The 26,069-nt window shown below is 37.8% G+C and overlaps 3 protein-coding genes across 3 annotated transcripts in view; 1 reads left to right on the top strand and 2 right to left on the bottom strand.

The window, feature by feature from the left end:
- Positions 1-9,992, top strand: part of LOC133521578 (integrin alpha-4-like) — a 41,285-nt gene extending 31,293 nt beyond the window's left edge. Inside the window, exons 22-25 of the mRNA XM_061856612.1 lie at positions 5,060-5,138; positions 6,597-6,708; positions 7,833-7,904; positions 8,861-9,992. Of these exons, the coding sequence (XP_061712596.1) occupies positions 5,060-5,138; positions 6,597-6,708; positions 7,833-7,904; positions 8,861-9,148 (551 nt within the window). The 3' untranslated portion in view covers positions 9,149-9,992. The remainder of the gene's footprint in view (positions 1-5,059; positions 5,139-6,596; positions 6,709-7,832; positions 7,905-8,860) is intronic.
- Positions 9,993-10,760: 768 nt separating this feature from the next.
- Positions 10,761-15,239, bottom strand: LOC133521579 (uncharacterized). Its single transcript, XM_061856613.1, has 5 exons — positions 15,095-15,239; positions 13,448-13,741; positions 12,186-12,344; positions 11,787-12,035; positions 10,761-11,446 (listed from the first exon to the last, which is right to left on the bottom strand). Exons 1-5 carry the CDS (start codon positions 15,213-15,215, stop codon positions 11,280-11,282), a joined length of 990 nt encoding a protein of 329 aa, XP_061712597.1. The 5' UTR covers positions 15,216-15,239; the 3' UTR covers positions 10,761-11,279.
- A 1,170-nt stretch (positions 15,240-16,409) lies between these two features.
- On the bottom strand, positions 16,410-26,069 carry LOC133521580 (uncharacterized). Its single transcript, XM_061856614.1, has 7 exons — positions 25,913-26,069; positions 22,431-22,571; positions 20,886-21,038; positions 19,960-20,115; positions 18,931-19,064; positions 18,258-18,384; positions 16,410-17,045 (listed from the first exon to the last, which is right to left on the bottom strand). Exons 1-7 carry the CDS (start codon positions 25,959-25,961, stop codon positions 16,876-16,878), a joined length of 930 nt encoding a protein of 309 aa, XP_061712598.1. The 5' UTR covers positions 25,962-26,069; the 3' UTR covers positions 16,410-16,875.

Raw genomic sequence — 26,069 nt, 5'->3', positions numbered from 1 at the left:
CTACCTTTTCAGGCGTACATACATTTCAGACGACACACACACACACACACACACACACACACACACACACACACACACACACACACACACATAATCACATTATATAACATCGATTTGAAATAATTTAACTTAATTCTATAACTAACATAAATAAATTAAATTAAATTAACATGTCATACATTTTGAAATTATTAAACATTAAGTATCATTTAGAAAGTCTTTTATACTATAATAACATTTTTGTATTAGCCATTGTTTGATTAAATTCTTAAATTTATTAAAATCACATTCCTTTTTTTTTTTTTTTTTAATTTATTTGAATCACAAGAAGATTACAAAAAGCCTTAAACTACTAATCTGCCAAACTGCAGTACAGTTTGTTGGCAGAAAAAAAAAAAAAACTAAATCTACCCTCCATCAACTAGTATTGTAAATATTAATAACTATAGCCGCTTTTGCATACGTATGTATATTGAAACCTTGGTATGTTAAAACTTAAACTACAGAGTGATTATCACATACTGTTATTGATCACAGGTCATTGTATTATGTAATTCAAGCTAACATTAACATTGTAAATTAAAATAACTGCTAAGTTTAAGCTAGTTATTGGTTTAGTTTAGTCGCTGTAGAACCCTTGTCAATAAATGATTTTACACATATAAGCGAAACAAGCCTGTCCATAGACCCACCACAGAACATTCCCACAGAAATTGTCGTAGTAATCTTAACTTTTTTAAATATACGTTATGCTAATGACGTTTTTAATGTGGAAAGGCTCCACACCGGGTCTGGGATCCATCTGATTAGTTATTCTTAGTATTCCTAATCCTTTTCCTTAGTAATATTGTCCACAGAAGTGACATTTTTCTTACATAAAAAAGATCTATATTACTTAGTTAAGTATATATACTTAGTGACTTAGTTAAGATAACATAAGCGAGTCAAGAATTCTGCTCGAACCTGTCCAATAGTGATTTCTTTAGCCTCTTTTTATACACAACTTTGGACACATCATGACAGGATCTAACTTGATCGGTAACATTATTTAAGATCATGGGCACCAAGTATTTCCTAGTCCGCTTCCCAAAATAGTTACAAGTTTTTGGAATCAATAGTTTACGATGAGTTAGTTCCTTGGTAACGCTTCTTGTTTGTAGTTTATGATTTAATGGTTTTTTGAACTCGTCACGTCTATATTGTTCTAAGGCTATGAGTAGTGAGCATTTTTCATGTACTGGTAATACATTACAAATCGAAAAAAGTCTATCGTAACTGTTTTTACATGACCGTTTTGTTTTTTTGTCTACTAAGAATTTTAAAAATCTGATCTGAATTGCTTTAATTCTGTCTAGGTACGAGGAGAAAGTCCGACCGTAACTGCTTAGACCGTAAGATAATATGGAATCTACAAGTGCGTGATATAATGTATACAATGTGGCCCTGTTTGCTATACTTCGTAGATGATAGAATTTTCCGAGCACAGATCTAAGTTTGTCACATACGTTATTTACGTGCGCTGACCAAGACATGTGACAGTCTACTGTCAACCCAAGGTACTTATAGCTTTCTACAAAGTCGATTTCGTTGCACCTGCAATCCCGCCCCGCTTTATGTAAACAATCATAATCATGCCCAATCACACTTAGCTGAGCCTTTTCTGTTCTACAATATGGCGAGCGTATATACATGCATTTAGTTTTGCTAAGGTTTATAATAATGCCATTATCGTGAGCCCACTTAATTACGTTTTCTAAATCCTTCTGAACTTTTTGCATCGCAACCGTTACGTCTTTGTCTGCATACAACATGCACGTATCGTCCGCATACATATACATTTTACAGTCACTTACCACATTACATAGACTATTTACGTGCATGATGTAGCCGACAGGACCATAGACCGAGCCGGTGGGCACGCCGTAGCGCACGGAGGCGCACTCGCTGGCCCGGCCGCACACCACCGTGCGCAGCGCGCGCGCCGCCAGGTAGGCGCGCAGCCACGCCAGCAGCGGGCCCCGCACGCCACACTCGTGCATGGCCTGCAGGAGCTGAGAGTGGTCGAGGGTGTCAAATGCTTTTTTGAAGTCGATAAACACCGCCACCAACTGCTTTTTCTCATTTAGGCACTCGTTTATATAGTCTGTGAACTCTGCAAGTGCAGTGGCGGTGCTCCGGCCACGTCTGAAGCCGTGTTGCGCATCAGAAATGATGTTGTGTTTTTCCAAAAAATCTGTTATCTGGCGGACTACTATTTTTTCTGTAATCTTATTAATGACAGAAAGAATAGCAATCGGCCTGTAATTGGTAAAATCTAAATGACACCCTTGTTTAAAAATAGGCCTAATTAGAGCGAGCTTAAGCTCTTCTGGGTAAACACCCCTCGACACGCACATATTAATAAATGCAGCAATAATTGGACTCAACTGTACCTTAAAACATTTGACATCCTCGACCCTAATACCGTCCGCTCCCGGTGACTTATGACATGATAACCTATCAATAACTCGCTCAACCTCAGATGCATTCGTGTTTACAAATCGAAGCGTTACCATGGACTCTCTCACGTAACTCGATCTAGTTAAAAAATTCTCATTACAATTATGTTTAATATTTTGTATTTCCTCTGTAAAAGTCTTAGAGAAATTATCACAAATATACTGAACACTATGCACTTTACCTAAATATTTTATAATAATGTCATCCAAACTAACCTTACTTTTTCCTATCCAACAATTTATCTTGGCCCATATCTTTCTACTATCATGTTGACATTGTATTAGTTCATTTTGCCTATACTCATTTTTGGCTTTATTAATAAAATGATTTACTTTATTTCTAAATCTAGTGTATTGCAATCTATAGTTCGTATTTTTTGGATTCGATTTCCATATGCGAAATAACTCATCACGCCTATTAATCATTTTGTGCAAGTCCGCCGAAACCCATGGTTGCGCAGTGCGTTTTTTATTACATGGTTTATTCACAGTTTCTGACTCTCTATATATATTATTAAACACACTTACCAATTTAGTACATAAGAGCAAAGGACATTTTATGGACGCTATATCGTCCCACTTAACTCCTCCTAATTTTTCACGCACCAACCTATTGTTCAGCTTTCTTATCTTAATATCGGAGCTCATGTTACACTCATTACCGTTATCACCGTAGGGCATCCGTAATCCAATAAGATAGTGGTCAGAAATATTACAGGTCAGTAGGTACGCCTCTGGAGGGTTCTCGCCGGCGGCGCCGGTGCGCGCACGCAGCCATAGGTGATCAATGCATGACGTCACAAGGCGCCCCTCTACGATCTGCTCCCGGGTATTATCACTTATCGCGCATTCCATGCCGCACTCCGCCATTCCTGTCGTGTAGTTAATTACCGTTGGGTTCGATTGGTCCTTAAGGTTGATGTTTGTGTCTCCAATAAGTATAACTTCACACGTAGTCGGTATGGAGTTAATGATATTTATTATCTGGGCAATAAAACTTATTTTGTTGAGGTTCGGTGGTCTGTAAACAACTATGACATGTAGTTGCGTATAGGTATTTATCTTCAGTTGCGCGTGCAATATTTCAGCGCAGTCGCTATCCACGACGCTGGCGTTCAAAATTAGGTCATTTCTTGCGTAGATAAGTAACATGTCCGGTAACTTATTATAAATGGCAATACACATACAGTACGCATTTTTAGAGGAAAGTGCTAGCTTGACCGCGGGCTTATATAGTTTGTGCTTGTATTGCTCCCGGACTTGACGGGGTCGTAGCTGTTTTATTTCCATAAACTGGGTTTTATACTTGTGCACGATTTTTTCTCTTTCGGAGCGATTATCTCCGAATATATTCACTTTATAAAAAAATGTTTGTTAAAGACCCTCATTAGTTTTGAAAGACCTTTCCAACGATACCCCACACTGTAGGGTTGAAGCAAAAAAAAATTCACCCCCACTTTACGTGTAGGGGAGATACCCTCAAAAAAATTAAATTTTTATATTTTATTGTACGACTTTGTCGGCTTTATTGATTTATATATCCATGCCGAATTTCAGCTTTCTAGCACTAACGACCACGGAGCAAAGCCTCGGACAGACAGACAGACAGACATGGCGAAACTATAAGGGTTCCTAGTTGACTACGGAACCCTAAAAAGGCCCAAGCTGCCGGTAGTCGGGCAGAGAGGAACCGCCGTGTCCAATACTATCCGCTCCGTGTCTAAGACTACCACCTTACTGCATCCAATCACCTAACGAGAATCTCTCTAGGTGTTGTTCGAGACCGTTCGCTATAGATTCTAATATGGGGGGATGGCATCAGAACAATGTTAGACTTCACTGCCAGAATGTCTGCCGCTTGAGGTGGTCACTAAATCGCCTCCGCTTTGATAAGGGTTAATGTGTGATTTTTCTATTTAAAACATCGTTATCTATTTAAAAAAAATATTATTATAAGTAGCGCTCACTACAGTTTTTAATTATCAACTTACCAGCAAAAACGAATTAAGTTAGCAGGTATTGGTTCTAGAACACCTTCAGTAGGTGTGACATAAATTTAATAATTTCCGCTTCCTATGACGATAAAACCGCCTATTATTTACCTCTATTTGAGTTGCTATATTAATTCTTCAGATCTCGGTAATGCCCCAGCCAAGACGAGCCAAGCGAAGCACAAGAGTACTACCTACCTTTTTTCGAAGCGCTTTTTCGGTTTTTTGAACCCACAATACTTGAGTTACGATTATACTAGATAAACATAGTTCTCGGGACATGATGTCAATGCTGGACTTATTAAACACATTCATGTGGATTTATTTCCCGGGACAGCGTGAGGAAGATGATGATTGTTTTCTGTGTTGAGGTGTGAAATAAAGAGTATTTGTATTGTATTTTATCACTTACCAAGAAGCACTCTGAAAGCATTTTGTCTTGATAAGGGTTTCCAGAGTAAAAGTTCTTCTTGTTGATTGGTAATTGGTAATTTTTCATATTGCACATAGCTACAGCAACAACCAACTTAACCTGATTCCAATTACCTAATGTTTCTTTACTTGTTTCAGAGAAAGTTTTACAAAATTCAAACGCCACAGTGAAAACATTCCTCAGAGTAATCGCTGATAAGAAAGAGAAAGAAAAAACGTAAGTTTAGTATTAAATAAAACCTGCAAGTTATATTTATTTACGTGACGTAATTGCTCTAAAACAATTTAAATAAATTTGATTGAACCTCTTGGTATCTATAGTAAACTCCACTCCAGCAAATCATTTATATAAACATCTATTAAGATCACAAACCGTCAACAGCCTTTAAAACATGTTTTAAATTATCTTTCGAGTTTAACTCATTGACATATATCTAAGGACGGGCCTTACGGGCAATAAGAATAGGGCCAGCACAGCGGTGTCACGCACACGCATTCGAGTCAATCGTGCAGTCAAATGGCTCCTCTACATGATGGCCCAGCGTAGGCCAGTCCTAGGGACGCATTTATGCGTTAGAGGGAGCAAGTGATATTGCTATCTCATTTCACCGCATAGCTGCGTCCCTTGGACTGGCCTACGCTGGGCCATCGTGTAGAGGAGCCCTAAGGCCCTCAATACACGGAGCGTAAGCGTAAGCGTCGCAGAAACGTATCGTATAAACGTTACGAGTACGAGCCAAGTAGAATTATGGATACCAAGCGTCGCGTAAGCGTGCTCGTGTTATAAGTGTTCTATCTATTATAATATATATTTATACTTAAAATCATGGCGTCACTGGTGTCAGATGTATCGATGATCTTACTTTCTCGTCAAATGAAGAAGTTTTTTTATTGTTTGCTTATGTCAGAAGTTTTTTTTTTACGCGTGTATTACGCTACGCCTGTCGTAAAGACGAGATAAATTGTACGTGCTCGTAGGGCTCTCGTTCGACGCGCTTATTACGATATCTTACGCTGACGCGCCGTGTGCCGAGGGCCTAACGCCACAACGCGATTGGTTGATGAGTTCGCACCACGCGCGCGATTGGTCGCAACTAGCTGCGTTAGACTGCACTATTGGCTCGAATTCGTGAGTGACACCACTGAACTAGCACCATTTGCAGTGCCCGTAAGGCCTGTCCTTAGATAATATTGAGTCCTTGCCTCAAGACGATTATACAGGTTGTAACAAAAATAGTGCGTTTCTCTTTAGGGTCATATTCGGTATCATGAAAAAGTAAAAGAAAAAAATATTTGACGCGAAAACTATTTTTTTCCAAATATGCCATCAAACAGATCCCCGCTATTTTTGTTACACCTTGTAGATACCGTAACATTGTCTTTGTCAACTTACCTCTGTTTCAACTTACCTCGTTCTCCCGTAATCATGATTGATGTGACAACAGGGCTATAACCGTGAAAATCGAAGTTCGCAAATTGCGGGCATTTTTCTCTGCTACTCTAATTACGCCTTCATTGGAGTAAAAGGGAAAGATCCCCAATTTGCGAATTTCGATTTCGCGGGAGCCCCTCAGATGTTGCCACTATGTAACTCTAACTAATTCAGCTGTCAAACTTGGAGCCACGATTTTCTTAGACTTGCCTGATCGCCAATATTTTTTATTTTGTTTCCCAGAGAACTTACCACTTTGGTGTTTCAAGAAGGGAAAGTGCCTGTCTGGATCATAGTGGTAGCAGTTTGCGTGGGCATACTCATTGTTTGCCTTATTGGATTCGCTCTTTACGAGGTAAGATTAGAATGCACATTAGGTATTGTAGAGATCCCCAATATTGACTATTGAAATGGTTAGTTAAATTAAGAACGATTATTCATATTCATATTCGTACCCCTAGGCTCTAACTCACGCGGTTAATAATATTTCTATCCCACTCATGACGCCGACGATCAATGCCAATGTGTGCTAGCGAGACAGCAATATAATTATTATGTACGTGCGATAGAGATAGGAAATGACCAGTCAATGTACGAAATTTTAGCTACTTTACTGAAATATCAAAACTTTTTTTTTTTATCCAAACGACGAGATGGCGCTGTACAATTCCATACATTTTGCGGTAACTCTGATTGTCACAAGTTGACGTTTGACAATTCAGTGACCGCAAAACATATGTGAAGTAAAGCGCCATCTGTTCTGGATGTCAAAATAAGGAGCAGGTTTTTTTTCGTAGGCTTTAACTATCTATTACAATCAATTTTCTTTGTTGGCGCTAAGCATTATGTCAAGTTTCCATTTTTAGATTGAAGCCACTAGATGGCAGGCCCTACTATGCCAAATAGAGCCAGCGTGAAGTGCTTAGAAGCGTGAATTGTTTTCGCTTTAGATTCAGCGGTGGCAGTATGGAAGGCAAGGAACAAAATCTCCATATACCAAAAAGTGTCCGACAAAAAACAAATAGGTGGCGCTACAGTACCTAGAATACTTGAAAAAAAAATCTAATCATAGACAGCGCACTTCACGCCGTCAAGAACGCCTAGGTTCTTAGCTACTCTAGCGCTACTCTGGAGATTTGGAACTATTATTTATAGCTGACAGCTGGACACTTTTGCAACAATTCTGCCTAAGGAGTTTCTGTTCCTTGCCTTTACCTTCCGTAGGTGGCAGCATAGTTGCATTTTTATCACCTGTCACTTTCGCACTTACATACTTGTTAGAACGTGACAGGCATGGTGATAGGCGATCAGAATGCGACCGTGCTACCCCCGCGTGGTCTTGAGATGGCAGACCCTGGAACACGTAGTCTCTTCTCTCTATAGTGAAGTCTAACGTTCGTCCGCTGTACACAAATATTAAAAGATACTTCCCCTTATTAATGTGGTTCTAATATATAATCATACTGAAATTTCCGACAGTGTGGATTGTTCCGACGAAAGAAGAAGGAAGAACTGGTGAACCTGAAGAAGGAAGTTAAACGGAAAAGCATGGTATGTTATTCAATCGCTTCTTAATTCTTAATTATCTTTGCTTCCAAAACCTGATGGAACGGAGAATATTTTATTTTGTAAAGACAAATTAGCTTTGTCCCGAGGGCCGCGGAACGTAGACTGAAGGTGTTATTCATAAAAAATATCGGCCAAGAACATGTCGGGCCATGCTGAGTGTAGGGTTTCATAGTTACCATTCTGTCAGAACAGGCCAAACGGGGGCTATTATTAAGTATCTTGTACATTACAAGCATAAGGGACTAAGGGAGTGCCTTCGCAGCGCTTTGTAGGTCTTTTTGCTAAGAAGAGAAGATTTTTTGCAATAACTCAAAAACGGCTGGATCGATCATGTTCGCTATCGTTTTCATTGAAAGTATTTACTAAGCTTTTGTTTCACGATTTATTTTTATTTTACACATTTTTTTTTTCTTTCGTGGCGATTATTTCCGAATATATTAACTTTATCACAAAATGGTTTTGGAAACACTTATTCGTTTTCAAATACGTATTCAACGATAAACCACACTATTGGGTCAAAGAAAAAAAAATACGGCGGAGGAAGCCAATTTTTTTTTGTTTTTAATTTTACCGTTCTGTCGCCATGCATGGTTAATGTATTCATGCCAAATTACAGCTTTCTAGCACAAACGATCACGAAGCAAAGCCGCGGAAGAACAGACGGACATGGCGAAGCCATAAGGGTTTCTAGGTGACTACGAAACCTTAAAAAGACCTCGTATAAATACTTATACCTACACTATACTATACGGTATAATAGGTATTTGACCTCTAGCGTCCCACAGTCCTAATGCTTGTACGATGGGCCGCTAGTGGTTAAAAGAATCTACGAAATTCAAATATGTATAGATCGCGTCATTCACGAGGACGCGTGCCTGATTTGACAAATCTGCGCGTCATTGAGGATTACCGAACTATAATATTCGCACAATTCATAGATGCTGCAACGGCAATCCATGAGGCTCACAGACACAGCCCGAGTTGAGCTAAGGAACCGCACCTACCGGGAGCTTCTCGACGAGGCCGAGATCAAAGAGGCCGAAGGGGCCGAGGAGGCCGAAGAAGCCAGAAAATCCCAACTAGCCTGCAAAGATAACAGTCAAGGAATCAAGAACCAGGAGCAAGCAAAAGGGGACAATGGTTGTAGTAGCACAGTTCTGAACGAGAACCCGTCCGGATCGCACTATGACATAAGGGCTCATATCGAGAAAACATTGCAAAAATAAAATCCTATGAGGCATCAAGATATGGGCGCGACTCTGAAAAATATACTGTAACGTAATTATTTTGGATACACGCTGGAACCACAAAAAACTTTTATTAAATATGTACTACTACCTACTGTATAATCTGTGAAGCTTGCTACTTAACACTACAACATCAAAGATATGTAGGCCAGTAGGGTTACGATGGTCGGTTCTTCATCATTTGTCATCATGCCTGTCACGTTCTATCCAGTAGGTAAGTATGTAAGTGCGAAAGTAACGGGCATAGTGACAGGCGATATTTAAAAATGGAACCATGCTGCCACTGCTGTTCATATAATTCCGACCGAACATTCTCGTTTGGTGTGCCTCAATGGAATGCTACAACGCGATTGTTTGATTCATTCTTGATGCCTGTAACGTTTACGTTTTCGAAGTAATATATTAAGTCAATACGCAACATAATAGAACGTAACATCATCGAATATTATCACAAGTACTACGGGAAGGTTTCGTGTTGTTCACTTAGTCTGTTATTAATGTTATTATAGAGTTGCTCTATGTACTTATTCGCATTTTTCCTCGATATGTCAAATGACCCGATTTACCTATTTACATTATTGATATCCTTCAGTTTTCAGTTTTTGAAACTTATTGCATGATGTGTCAAGGAATTTGATGTACAAAATGGTACTCAAAAGAGATACTCAAGTTATTTTTGACACCTAATTTACAATTATTTCAATTTTATTATATAATTTTAATCATTACTCATAAATACGTTTTCATAATTTTAACATAATAATATTTAGAATAGTTTATGTAGGTACAGGATTATTTGCAAATAAATTATTTTGGCGAAAAATTGTATTTTATTCTTAACCTTATATAACCAAAAAAACACACTTATGCTGCTCACTTAAAACAAGTACATATTAAATAGATCTATGTACCTAATCATACCAATATTTTGTCAATAGAAAAAGCATGAAATTCAATTTTTGTGTGGAAGACGCTTTGCGCCAACATTTTTCAAATGCCGCCTTTTTCTACTGGTGGATCCCTTGCCAAACTATAAGTACAGGCATTATTTATTTTCTACTATAAGTAAATAACAGAAAAGCGGCCAAGTGCGAGTCGGACTCGCCCATGAAGGGTTCCGTACCATTTATGACGTATTAGAAAAAACTACTTTTTTGAATTTTTGAAGACCTATCCATACCCCACACGTATGGGTTTGATGAAAAAAAATATTTTTTATTTTAAAATATTAAATATTTTTAATTTAATGACGTATTAAAAAAAACTACTTACTAGATCTCGTTCAAACCAATTTTCGGTGGAAGTTTGTATGGTAATGTACATCATATATTTTTTTTAGGTTTATCATTCTCTTATTTTAGAAGTTACAGGGGGGGGACACACATTTTACGACTTTGGAAGTGTCTCTCGCGCAAACTATTCAGTTTAGGAAAAAATAATATTAGAAACCTCAATATCATTTTTGAAGACCTATCCATAGATTGATCCACACGTATGGGTTTGATGAAAAAAATTTGTTTGCGTTTCAGTTCTAAGTATGGGGAACCCTCAAAATTTATTGTTTTTTTTTTTCTATTTTTGTGTAAAAATCTTAATGCAGTTCATAGAATACATCTACTTACCAAGTTTGAACAGTATAGTTCTTATAGTTTCGGAAAAAAGTGGCTGTGACATAAAAAGACAGACAGACGGACATGACGAATCTATAAGGGTTCCGTTTTTTGCCATTTGCCTACGGAACCCTAAAAAGAAAACAAAGTCAGAAAATAAAAAGGACCTAGGCCGTATTATTTCCTAAAATGTATGATGTTATGGATTCGACCTTTTCTAAAGCCTACATACATTATACAAGACCGAGGCCACAAATCCCATACAAAATTTAAAATTCGCTCTGTTTTCTACTGACAAATTGTTTTACGAGTATGAGACTATAGACTAAATGAGCAGTACTAATAATATACATTAGTGACGAAATACGTAATACGTAGATGTGCGATTGCGGCTCCCATTATCGATTTGACCGTGGTCCTGATGAGCGACACGCTCTGGGCACATTGTTGTCTACATGCTGTTGTACTTAATGAGCAGTATTAAAAATAACAAGATATATTCAAACACTGCGCTCCTTCTCACAGACGTACGAGTAGCGGTTGCGGCACACGGTGTCGTTGTATTTGCCCGTGGTCCTGAGGAGCGACACGCAGTACTCGATGCCAAAGGAATTGTTCGGCTCGTTGTTGTCCCAGGGCGCGTACCCGACCTGCTCTAGAGTTTGATCTGAAAACACATTGAATACTGCTTTATCTACTGCCAATACTCTCTCTCTCTCTAAATACTAGATCTCGAATTCGCTCAGCTGGAAAACTAGACTATGGAGTTGGACCAAGCTGCTGCACGCTGGAATGACATTTTTTTATGATTATATGACGTTATTAACGACATTACCTCACTTTGTTTGGTTCAAATCGCTGCAAAACTAGGTTATACTCTGATTTTATTTGTTTTCCCAGCAAAAGCTACATAGATATTATTCCTATCTATCGGATATTCTATTCTATCCACATAATATATTGCCGAGTTCATTCCTGTAGAAAGATAGGATATTGTAAATACTTACTGAAAATGGTTCTAAATATTATCGGAGACTTCTTCTCCTCCGCACGAATGCCAACAAAGAATTGCCAGTCCTCGACACTCCTGGGCGTTTTGTCCAGCATACCCTTGACGATTTCGAACTCGCCCTCGTTGTTGAGGATGGCCAAGTGGGCCCCCTCTGCCTGGCAGTTGGCGTATGCTTCGTTCCAGTTGGCTTTTATCCTGGCTATCCGGTAGCAGCTGCCGGTGAGGGAGACTTTTGAGACGTAATCTGTGATTCAGGTTTTTTGTTACGAAGTTACAAGTAATGCTAACACCATGAAAAGTTATATAAGCATCATAATTATATATGTATATTATTATTATGTCGTTTTTAAGCGAATTACGCTAATTACCTAAAGTCTCTAAGTACAATACATACCGTTAGAATAAGTCCCGCATTCCTCGTTATAAGGCGCGTCCTTTGCGTTCACTTTGCATATAAACGGCAGCTCGAAGTAGCACAATGCGCTCTCTATCTGACCTTCCCGATTTACCACTTCGCACTTGCGACGTGGACCGTAGTCAGTGTCCTCGTCCACTGAAAAAGGTGTGACTAACATTATTAAGGTCTAAAGCAATAAAAAAACTCAATAACGTGACTCCGTAATTCAAGAGTCCCTGACAAGCTCGGTTGAATTTCACCTTCCCATACAAACGGTGTTTCGTTCTCATTTTAAAACTATGAATGTGTTGGATTGCAATGAAACTTTGCACATACAATGACATGAGGTATATCTAGCTGATATTAGTTTACCTTGCTCCACCGTATAAAACAAACGATATCGAGCAAAAACAAGTTTTGTATGGAAATCTTAAATTCTCTGTTTTTTTTCTATGTGTGTATCCGAGGCTACATAAACTGATTACAACCCTAGCCAATATACCTTATCCTATTGTAAGTACAATATTTCAGAACAATCTTGTTTTAACAAGAAGAGCGTAACCATAGTAAATGTTAACTACGCTTGTATGGAGAACCGAGCTTGGTGTGGACTCAAGTAAGTGGCACTATCAACTATTTCTTGTTGTTATTCAGTCCCATCAGCCAGGCGACAATAGTAGCCAACTTTGTTAGAAGAACTCTTGTACCACGGCCACGTGCGTGATATCGTGCTTGGTAGATGGACCATGATGAAGAAAGGGCTTTTAAATACAAGAAAAATGCATGTTTGAGTATAAGTACCCACCACGCAATAAGTACCCATCCACAACCACCAGTCTCTCGATATCCGGGAACTTTTTAAACATGCCGTGGACCAGCGCCATGTTCGGACTCTGGAACCATAAGCCGGGCACCTTCGGCCTGGCATGTGGGGTGTACGCGATCGGTCGACGCTTGCTATGTGTGCATATTGTAGAAGGAGGCGATGTTTTTGTCGTAGATGTACGAGTAGTCTGAGCAGTATTGCTTACTAATGGCTGGAGACTCGGCGACTGCTAGTGCTGTTATATGTATACTTACTGTGTAGATAATGTGGTCTGAAGATACACTGTATTCATAGCAGGAAATAATATAGGACAGACTCCGGGAAAGATAAGTGTACGTAAACAGTCAATCCTTTTCAGCAATAAGATATTACTTCTTGATTTCTAAGCGTCCATAGTCCATAGAATAAAACGAGGGAATATGACGGTACTTACAATTGATAATAGGTTCCTCATCCTCATCCGCCTCATCGTGACCGACCCCATTCCCATCCACAAGCACCAGTCTCCCGATATCCGGGAACTTTTTAAACATGCCGTGGACCAGCGCCAGATCTTGTTCGGACTCGGGAGCCATAAGCCGGGCGCCTTCGGCCTGGCATGTGGTATGTGCGCGATCAGTCGACGCTTGGTCTGTGTGCATCTTGTAGAAGGAGTCGGTGTTTTTATCGTAAATGTAGTCTGTGCGATATTGCTTGCTGATGGCTGGAGATTCAGCGGCTGCTATTGCTGTTTTTGATAATTAATAGAATCAAGCTTTACGTTACTAATCCGCGAAATAATAAAAGATTAGGTTAACTTTTATAATACCTGCAACTGAACAATATTCAAGTGCCTAAGTATATCGCTTTTTAGCGATAAAACCGCCTGTTTTTTACCTGTTCTTGAGTTGCTGTACCTATTAATTATATTGTTTTCTGTATCGAGGTGTGCAATAAAGAGTATTTGTATTGTATATATATTTAGAATTGATTTACTAGCACGATAATTACATTTTAATTCTGTTTTTATTAAGTATAATTTTTACTCCAATCGGACTAAATCCACAGTAAGGTCATTAAGGCTTATAATACGTGAGAGGAAACTTGAACTTATTTCAAACGAAAGAGATGGGGTCTAATTACAATACGCGTAATGCTAGGAAACTAGTAGGAATTAGTAGGAAATTAAAAAAATCTAATAAATTAACTCATGTAATGGGACCTACTGTTTATAATAATCTGCCACAAAACATTATTGACGCATCAAGTGTGTGCAACTTTAAGCATAGACTAAAAAACTGGCTCGTTGAACACCCGTTCTACACCTACGAGGAGTTCATAATGCATACAGGGTCAGTACCTATCCGAACAGACTTTTAAATAAGAAACTTAATGTATAATGTATGTTTCACCTATTTTTAAAATTAAATTTTATTTTTATTTTTTATTTTTATTTATATTTTTGATTCTAATGTTATTTGAATTTCTTATCCCAATTTTAATTTATTATAATTGTAATTCTAATTTTATATTACTTTATTTATTTTTTTGACATATAAATTGGCTTTATTTTTAATTTTACTTATTGATTATCCTGTTACTAATTGATTTTAATGTATATTTTGATACTGAGTCTAATTTCTGATCTTAATTTTAAATGTAAATAGGCTTTGTTTTAATTTTTATTGTAATTTTATTTTTAAGTTAGTTTTAACTTTAATCTAGTTTTATTTTGACATGTAAACTAACTTTATGAATAAATGAGTATGAGTATGAGTATGAGTATTTTGGGTAATAAATGACGACTAGGATTCGAACTCAGGACCACCAGATTCATGAGCAGGTTACTACAATAGAAGTTACGAAGGCCATTGGAAGGTATTACCTATGTACACTGAGTTTATATTTACAAAATAAATACTAACCAAATCAAATCATCGTTTAAAATGAAAGTCCACCATATTATGCCTAAATACTCAAACAAATCAAATGATCTACTTGAATTCCTGAATCACAATTAAATTAGCCAAGTTAAATGACATAATTCACCAGACATGAAGTTATGTATGTTTTGAACGAGTTATAAAAGTTTCAAACTTACCAACGCAAACAGCCAAAATTGTAAATAAATAATTCATTTTCTTAAATCTTAAATCACTACTGTCCGTGAGCAAACTAATAATTATACTGAATAAATGCAGTAAATAACTTAAACACAACATGAAGATAGCACAGAATAAGTAATATGATAATGTTATCAATTATTTAAAGGACGCCTTTAATGTGTTGTTTATACCTATGACCTTAGTTTGCGATAATGACTACTGGGAGCTGCTGCTGGCGCTAACACCAACACAATGTGTCCTTCCATTTCTAGTAAGTGGCATTCAATTTCAGAACATGTTCGGGCACAGAGCAATTATCTTGTACTTTGAAAGCTAAACACACACAGTCAGATAAACGTCATGCACAATTGTGCAAGGTTTTCGGCAGAGGGGTAAGCTCTTAAGGGCGAGTCCTATCTAAATGCTCTAAGGCTAAAATGGCTTTCAAAGTATTCTGACATAGATATTTTTACAACGTACAAATAGCCATACATTTGAAGTGACCTTCCCTCGCATAAATCGGAAGACTGTTTTGTAGAGAAAATGACAGACATTGCGTCTCCAGTCTAAATGCTCAAGATTATGTGATTATTATTTATGATGATTTTTGATGATTATAGAGACGGATCCCTTTGTTTGGCATAATTATTGAAAGTCATAATGTAATGATAGTCATATTATCATTAGGCATAACTCTGAAACCGCTAACTTGTCAGGAATTTCCTTAGGTTATCCTACAGATAGATTAGGTTAGGTTAGTTTTATGGCAATCCTGAAAAGTTACACGTTTCTGAGAAAAACCAAATTATGGCTAACGAAAATGCGGAGAAACAATACATTATGACTTAAAACTTTATGGGAAACAATAGAGACCCTTATTGAGATTGTATTCGAAGAATAAAGTATGGTATTTGATACAATTGCCTCAATTTACCTCGTTATTATTCCTGCCATTCATTGTGTGCGACAATTTTAGTTTCCCCATCACGAATTTTACACACAACTCATCTTCCCTCTTTTATTTTTTCAGCAATCTGTACCCCTAGTGTAACTTTGATCGACATCATAACGTGACGAACGCGTTTGCGATAAGTCTCATTTTGTATAGGATTTTGAGGTTCCAAAACGTCCCGCTTGGCGCGCTCTTTCGAAATCCAATACAAAATGAGACTAAACGCAAACGCGTACGTCACGTTTGGAAACCGAATTTATTTACACTAGGGGTACTGAAGTTTATACGAGAATACTTACTTATTAAAAATTGATACTTATTCGTAAATGTAGTTTCAGTGACGGAATAAAAGTCATGACCAAAATCAAAGTATTTAATATGAAAGTTAAGAGGAAAGGTCAGTGAAGCCCCTTCTCAGATTGGTGAATATATCCGTCGCGCTGATGGGGGCGGCTCCTAAAAGTAGTGCGTTGGGATAACTGCAGCTTAAGCGAAAATCCTACGTTAAAATCTCAAAAATCGAGGTTAACTCGTAATATGTAACGAAACTTTGAAATCTGAATTGTAACGAAATTGTCTGAGTCGGACTGTTTTTCTTTTTGGGCTAGTTGGTGTAAGTTTTGAATTCTATGCTTTTCTTTGCGCCAGTCAATTGAATTCTTATAGCGCTTAAAAAAAAAGCAAAACAGTCCGACACATATATTAATAGTATTAATCTGTGAACAAAACAAATCATTGGTCAAAAACCTCGAAGGAAACAGTCGAGTACGTTTGTATGGAGAAATGACGACTGGTCTTGCCTCTTAAAACACGTGTACACTTAGTTCAAAGTAACTGCGTCTCTTTCTCGCATATAAAGGCATACTCGTGGGAGCAGTTGAGATCGTTATATTTCCCGTCGTTCTTGAACAAGGAGCCGCAGTACTCCGAGTCCTCGAAGTTGTTGGGCTCGTTGTCGCTCCACTGGAAGTAGCCCGCCTCTTCTAGGGTTTGATCTGAAATTTATTTAATTACATTGTTAAAATAAAAGAAAATGCGTGAGTGGAACGAAGGTTACGAACGAACGAAGGAAGGAACGAATCTCGGTTCGAACGAAGTTAAGAAAGTCGTGACGGAAACTCGTGACGGAAAACTCTTACGCTTTTTTCGCCTCCCCCCATCCGCCAAGTCCGTACCGTGCGATGAGGAACTTCGTTGCAATAAAAACTAAGCTTATGCTTGATTACTGAATTGATGACTGGTGAACCTTATGCCTTCAGGAAAGCCTACTTAGGTATTGAATTTACCAGATGACTTTAAAACGCTCTCTCAAGCATTGATTTAAAATTCACGATTTTACACATTATTATTTATGAAAACGGGACTTACAAGCCCATTCGAACGTACACCGACATCGGAATGATATTTGAATCATGTTATTTAGTTATCGTGCATGTACGAACAAGTACAAGCGAAATAATAAAATAACGCTATCTACATCGGCTATCACCATTGGATGCACAATTTTTTTTCATACTTTTTCACCAAGGCTTAGCCAAGATAAAGCCCGGTTCACATCTATTCCAGTCCAGTGATCGAATCCAGCGCTGGAATGCTACTGGACTAATTTGAACCGGCACTGGAATATAATAATTGACTAGTGACTGGAATTATGGTCTGCTTTTGATTCCAGCTCGCCCATCCCAGCGCCACTGGAATAATGTAGACCGTTAATCCAGTGCTGGATTAAACTTTAAATAGTAAAAACGCATTTTTTTGGTAACATTCATAAATTCACTTTCAGTTCAGTGCTTAGCTGGAGTCGAATGCCACCGGAATAGATGGGAATAGGGACCGTGCGCGTTGGAGGGTCTGCCATCTTGTGGCCTGAATCGGAACAATAAACATGTAAATTTACACGTCACGTGTTTTGTTTTGCATGGTAGGTTCTGCCATCTTGTGGGCTATATTGGAACAATAAACATCACATTTACGCCTCGCGCCAAAAATCTGACGGCTCCTGTGCTGCCTCCTATAGTTCATGCACGCTCCCTATGGGGCATAACAATTGTTGATAGAAAACGCCAATCGAAATTTAAATAATCTATGGGAATAGTCACTTGACTTTTCGTAGCAACTGTCATCCCGTTCTTTTTTTTTTTCATTGGCGTTGGCTAGGCCCCTGTTCCACAGTCAATAACTCTTTGCCTATAAAATACTGGACTTACTCGTGATAGTCTTGAAGACTCTCGGTGTGCCGTTCGTGGGGTGGTTGGCCCGGATGCCGGCGAAGAAGAAGTAGGTTGTCTTGGAGCCTCGCACCGGAGCGGCAGTTTCCATTATGGTCTTCACCACCTAGAACATAAGGTTTACGTTTACAAGGCAATACATTTGTAATCCATGTCAGGGTTAAATTTAGAAGCAGTTTTTTTCTCTTTTTCTCAGCATCGCAAATATATTTTAATAATGTTAGATGGGGTAAAAGAAACACTGGGGCAAAATAAACTGTCCCTTTAATGCTAACTGGATCTTATAAAATTACAAGTTTCTTCTTATTTTTCAGTGCCATTAAATCAATAAACACTAGTCCGCAGTCAAGAAACATTCAAAAATGCTTTTAGGCAGCGGACTGGACGCGCACGGCGCGCGGGCGGCGCAGCAAGCTGCCGCCTCGTGCGTCCAGTCGGCTGCCTCAGAATTTGACCAAGTTAACTATGCACGTCATTTGCAATTTGCAATAACAGTGTCATTGCAAATGCAAATTGCAAATACCATGTCATCATTAATGTTAAATTTCTATAAAAATATGATGTTTATAATGGAACCACCTCACTTTGTTATATGCAAGTCGGAGCAAGTTAGCTTAGACGAACCCTACTCGTAGCACCCATATGACATCACCTCATGTTCAGCTTCCGAGTTGAGCACCACCAGATGCGCCCCTTCCGCTTCGCACTCTGCATATGCCTCGTTCCACGAGTACACGATTTCTGGTATCTTGTAGCAGCTTCCCACCGTCTTCTTTGGTATATAATCTATAAGGAATGAAATGTTTCGAATGTAATCTAATGAACTGTCCTCACTTCATTTGTAACGTACAGTCGGTTACAATATCTGTCAAAATGAAGCGCTCAAAGATGTACTTCGCACAGCTAAACTTTGGATTTGGAATGAACTATCACGTGTTTTTTTCGGACCGATATGACCTTTAATTAAACCTTCAAGAAAAGAGCGTAGTCTAGCGTAGTACTCTGGTGTTGTGGGTGTCCATGGGAGACGGTGATTGCTTACCATCAGACGATTCGTTTGCTCGTTTGCCCCATATATCATAAAACAATACACGTTCTCGTGCCAGGTATTATTGAGCACTTGATTTAGTTCTACCTATGTTCTATGTGTAGTTAAGATTATAATTTCCTTTTGGATCTACTTTTCTTTACTTTTTTCCTGTCCTGCCCATTATGATCTACGGTGCCTAGTGCCGAGACATGGATGCTCACTCATAAAATCCGTGTAGCACAGAGAGCCATGGAACGCGCCATGCTCGGTATCAAGATCGAGTAAGGAATGTCGAGATCCGCGTCGCCGCACCAAGGTGCAAGACGTGGGTTGCGTCATTACCAAACTAAAATGGAGTTGAGCGGGACATGTTGCTAGGCAGAGTGATGGCAAGTGGACTAAAATGTTAAACGGAGTGGTGTCCGCTTTCGGATGAAAGAAGCCCTTAGCGTCCGTTGGCTCGTTGGGTGGATGGCATTCCGAAGATTGCGGGTCACTTCTGGATGAGATAAGCTCACGACCGGGACAAGTGGCGTACTAGAAGAGAGGCCTATGCTCAGCAGTGGGCGATAAAGGGCTGATAAAATGATGAATTTTAATCTACCGCTATCTTTTCTTGTAATATAAGGTAAGTAAGTATAGGATACGTACCTTTGCCGTAAGTGCCGCATTGTTCGTCGTACGGCGCACTGGAAGCATCCACTTTGCAAATGAAAGGCGCCTGTCGCCAGCAAACGGTGGATTCGATCTCACCGTTGCGAGTCACCACTTCACATTGCATTGCATCGTACACGGGTTCCGTATCCACTGAAAATATACATCCGCTTATTGTTTATTCTTTATTTATTTCATTGTAGTCATGTTCATAATACAGTAAGGTGTTACCTTATAAGAAAAAAGTTGAAAAAATATGTTATTGCTAATGACTCTTTTACAATAGGGTAATAAAATCATTGACAACCCGTTTTGCTTGAAGTAAACGTGAGCTAAACAATTTTGATCCCTATTACTTTTTCTAAGTTTTCCTGGTTTACCGACTTTTCAATTCATTCTCTGCTAAATAAATAAAAAATCTATAGAATCAATGCGTCAGAGAGATCCTGAATGAATGGTTGAAAAACGTTTAATTTGCATAATAACGCATTTATAATAATCCAGACACACAAGGTATCATAACTAGTTATTTGTACTATACTTTGCCGCTCTTTTATCCCTTTGTATTCGTAATGATAAAGTTTTATGACTAATCGGTGCAAACCATATTTCGTCAACTATAACTATATCTTTGACATGATCATGCTTCATTGTGATAGTCCACGAGTCACTCACTCTTGCATATGCGAGCGATAAAGAGGCAGATAACGAAATTTAGTTTTTAGCTTTCGCGGTAGTCCCTCTGTAGATGTAGATAAACCTCCTTGATGCATCAAAGCCATAGGGAAAACTCAAAGAGTATATTTAGTATATATGAAAACTTGTCAAAAAACTGCTTAAGGCATAGTTTGTATAAGTTAATCTATGGTTTACACACGTCTATTAGGTAGGTAATATTTTCCAAAATATAAAGGTATACTTACTCGTAACCATTGGCACTTCATCGCTGCTCCCAGCAGGGTCGTGCGTTTGTCTATCCGACTCCACCAGAACGTATTCCCCGAGGTCGGGAAACAGTTTGAACATGGCGTGAAGCTGAATAATATCTTGCGGCAGGGGAACCATCAGTTTAGCACCTAGGTCATACATATATTTAGGCATTCATTTGACTTTTCTTTACACAAAGTTAATAACATACCTATACGAATTATCGAGCGGTTAATTTTTTTTACAACCGAGTGAAAAAAAATTTTGAACACACCGACGCGAGGTTATTACCTATTAGCCTATTACCAACTGTCCTTAAAACATAAAACAAAATCAAATCTAACTGTACGTTTTTAAATACATATTTATCATTCAAATTCATAATTTAAAAGTCAATTCTACCAGCCAACATAAGAAAACCACTCAAAATTTGCATAAAATTACTTTGCCACACCTGTGGATAAAATGCAACTTTTTCATCAGTTTTTGAATAATCAAGAAAGCTTTTACGAGCTGGGTGCGTAGCTAACGTGCCAATCGTTTACGCTCTGTAGCGAATGAAACGCAACAGTCTCTTTCGCACTAATATGGAAGGGTGATAGAGATGACTACGCTACACTACGGAGCATAAACGATTGGTAAGTTGGCTAGGCCTGTTGTGGTGAAATAGTATTTTATGCAACCGTTGTTTAAGAGAGGTCAAAAAAGGCGAGTGGCGTGAGTAACAATTTGAGGCGAAGCCGAAAATTGTTAATAAAGACGCCACGAGTATTTTTTGACTCAGTTAAACAACGTTGCATAGAATACTTTTTCTACGACCCAGCACTTACTTTGAAATAAAATTGTAAATTTAACAAATATTTTTCATTTCATCTATCGCGATATTGAAGGCAGAAAATTTTTAGTGATTTCTTGGGCCATCACTGATATTTTTTCAGGCGTAGACACTAAGTTTTCGTCTTCATCCATTTTAACTTGAAAGACATACTGTTATTTAACACAAAAGTTTTTATTCGACAACCACAATAACCTTCATTCAAGAAGTAACAAAGAATGTAGAGTACGGGCGGGAAAATTAATGAATGAAATTTAAAAAAACTTGTCTATGGTTCACTTATTTCTCAGAGATGACATCAAATCATAGACAGCGCAATTCACTCCGTCAATAACGCCTAGGTTCTTAGCTATTATTTATAGCTGAAATCCACACGAGTTGGGTATTGCCTATTCGCACATGTATTGTACAACATTTAACATTACATATGGCCCTTTAAATATTCGACATAGGTACGTAATGTACTAATTATCGCACTAGTGCGGTAAAGTAGCGCCATATGTACTGTAAATAACTATTTTACTTCTGTAGCGTCGTCCTCATAGGGCAAAGTGGCGCTCTCTTGTGTCAGCTGAGCTGAGCTGTGGCCAAGATCCTGTTTGGGCCAAGAGCCAGTGAAGTAAGTAAGTATAAGCGTCGTCATCATAGAGAACACTCGTGAATAGATGATACAATTTTAGGTTCCGTATAACCTGATATGACCCACCTTCTGTGTCACATTTCTCCCTGGCTTTCACCATCGAACGGGACTCTGTGTGCAGTTTGTAGAAGGCATCAGTGTGCTTGCTGTAAGTGTAATCTGTTCGATACACTTTAGTCTGAGACGGTGGCGCTGCGAGCGCTGATACTGAAAAGTGTTCGCAATTTGAATCGTTTTGATACTGACGGATAAAAATGTATTGAGTATGTCTTTGCACAGATTTGAATAGAAATCAGAAAAAGAATCAAATCATACTCATAATAGTCATAATCAAACCAATCTTAACTCATAAAAAAATAAAAACAAAAATCACAATCAATTCGAATCATATCTGAATGTCGGGTAATCCCGAAATTCCAGAGTCCAAATCGATTTTTGGAATTGCCGGCATGTGGAAATGATTCAGAATTACCCGGAAACACCTTACACATAAACATGTCAGAATGTAAACACTGAGACAAATAAGTATTTATCGATTTTGTTTTGATAAATAACATAAATGCTCGAGTTGCTATGATTTGTTGTATGACAAGTGTACAAGGTGACTTAAATAAGCTTTATAACTATTGCATAAAAAATAAATTATCTCTAGCGTTCAACAAATGTAAACATATGATATTCACAAAAAAGAAACACATAATTCATAACTCATATCATATAAATCAACACCGTCTGGAAACTACTGAATGGATACGTGATTTAGGCTTGCACTTAGACTCTAAACTAACTCTTGATGTACACGTAGACAGCGTTGTAAAAAAAGCGTACCAAATGCTCGGCTTCCTAATACGTACATCTAAACCATTCAAAAAGCAGGACACTCTTATTCTTCTATATCAATCACTGGTGAGATCGTATCTTGAGTATGCTTCAGTGGCGTGGAACCCATACTATCAAATTTACATTGATAAAATAGAGATGGTGCAGAAGAAATTCCTTTTCTCCATTTTAAAATGAAGAGTCCACGTTGTTCATACGCTGATCTTTTGATCAAGTATAATATGCTTTCTCTGGAGAACCGACGTGCCGTTGCTGACGCAGTGATGCCGCGCAACATCTGTGTAGCCGATGTAGACTGCCCGCAGCTCCTCGCAGCCTTACAGTTCCGCACTCCGCAGAAGTTGACCAGGTCCAAACACTTATTTAGCTTACCGATTACGCGTTCCAACTCAGGCAAACGGGCTCCTATACACAGAATTTGCGACCACCACAACAAGTTACTTTCAAATGTAGATTTATTCTCATGCTCCCGTGCCTCATTCAAGGCTGCTGTGACAAAATTGTACAAAATAAAACAATAAGGAGTAGGATTCGTTGTAAATGCATATAGATTTTGTAGCGGAAATAGTTAAATTAGAGTTTGCATGTTGCTAGGTTTACATTCTGATACCACTTATGTTCTCAGTGAGATATGTTTAAGGAATCATCATAATCTATACTGTACTAGTTACGTATACACTGCCTATGTTGTTCTTGACTTGTATGCTTCTGTTTTATCTCCTTGTAATAAAATAAATAAAATAGACAATACACAGTGTTTTTTTTTATTTCCGTTTATTTCAAGTTGCATCCCCGAGTTTAAATTAAGTAACTTTCTCAAAGACACCGCTATTCTAATTAACTCAATTTCGGAGATAATCAATAATTATTTTTTTATCTTATAAGGACCCTAAGAGCGTGTACACTTGCCATAGGGCCTGTTTACTATTGATTAGTGTTTAGTACGAGTGCATATATACCTAGGTACATTTGCTACCTAAACGTTACTTACGTTTAGTAGCAAATGTAGGTATGCACTATATCGAACGATCGATGTTCGAAATGACATTGATGTCACAGTTTTCAATTGTTTGGTTGAGTTAAATGTAATGTCTGTGTTACAACAACGCTATATGGAACATTTAATTATTTTTTATAAAAATAAAACATGTATTTTAATTAATTATGCCTTTCTTTTTCTTAAACGTACTTACGATTACCCCCGAAGTTAAAGGAATTCAATAAAGACACGGTGTATAAGGTCGTTATTACTAGCCCCGATGCAGTGAAATTAAGAGCCCGGTAACGATTTTAGAGCAAAAATTTAAAATTGATAGAGACGTAATATCTAAATAACAAGTATTGGTTTCTATTAGCACGTTTTTTCATCTTGCCTTTTAATAATGAGGTCGCAAGCGTGCGTCCCCGGTAATACGTGACGAGAAGGAACAGTTTTTAAAAAATTATCAAAAAATTATAGTAGTATATTATACAAAATTATGTATAAGTACAGTTTCAGCAAATGTTGTAGATTGTTTAAATATCAAAATTACGTTGAAATTAAGTCAATTTCCAGAGAAATTGTCACTTGTTTTGAAGTAATTTCTGGAGAAATTTGATTTCGTTTAACTTTCATTTACACTACTTCAAATTTATAATAACAATAAAACCGGCCAAGAGCATGTCGGGCCACGCTCAGTGTAGGGTTCCGTAGTTACTCTTCCGTCACAATAAGCTAAACTGGAGCTTAAAGTATAGTAAATTGTTAACCAAGGGATGAAACGGTACCTTTCACGCGAATTAAACAAATAGGCAAATTTGCATAATCAGTACCTAATTAAAGTAAGTCTTTTTACTATGAAGGGGAAACTTTTTGCGATAACTCAAAAACAGCTAAACTGATCATGTCCGCTATAGTTTTGATTTAATGTCTTTCTTAAGCTCTACTTCCACGATTTTTTTCATATTTTTTGAACCTATGGTTCAAAAGTTAGAGGGGGGGGACACATTTTTTTTTTCTTTCGGAGCGATTATCTCCGAATATATACACTTTATCAAAAAATGTTTGTTGAAGACCCCTATTAGATTTGAAAGACCTTTCCAACGATACACACACTCACACTGTAGGGTTGAAGCAAAAAACAAAATTCACCCCCACTTTACGTACCCTCAAAAAAAATTAATTTTTAGATTTTATTACGACTTTGTCGGCTTTATTGATTTATATATCCATGCCGAATTTCAGCTTTCTAGCACTAACGACCACGGAGCAAAGCCTCGGACAGACAGACAGACAGACATACGGACATGGCGAAACTAGTTGACTACGGAACCCTAAAAATGTAGTTAGTATTAAAGTTGAAGTACAGGATATTTGTAATACAAAATTAAGACATTATGTTCTGCATGTATTTGCCAACCCTGAATAATATATTTTTAAAACAATACTTAAGTAATAATCTTTGAACCTAATATAGTTGAAATTTAAAAACAAAATGTATACTTCTTATTTGCCCACCCTGTACCTACTTTCAATTTTTTTTATGCCAATGCTTTGCAAGTTTATTGCAACAGTAAAAGTCTGTTATATTGGTTTAAAATAACTAGAATTTGACCATGTGACCACCTCGACCATTAATCAGGATCTGCCCTTGGTTTGAATCCATTATTGACCACCACACACATAATGTAAGGTTAAATAAAATTATATAAAATAAGTGTAAACTTACCGCAAAAGAATGTTAACACAACACTGTATCTCCTCTTATCAACAAACATGTTTATATTTAGGTTTAACACGACTGATCTAGCGACTTGTTTTTGAAATACTGAACCAATAAGTAGCTACGATAGCTACCTAGTATTTATACATAAGAGCTGCTTAAA

This window comes from Cydia pomonella, chromosome 9 (assembly GCF_033807575.1).
Source record: "Cydia pomonella isolate Wapato2018A chromosome 9, ilCydPomo1, whole genome shotgun sequence".
NCBI classification, from domain to species: Eukaryota; Metazoa; Arthropoda; class Insecta; order Lepidoptera; family Tortricidae; genus Cydia; species Cydia pomonella.
Note: the sequence above shows the minus strand (reverse complement) of the source record. Positions and strands in the feature narration are given on the sequence as shown.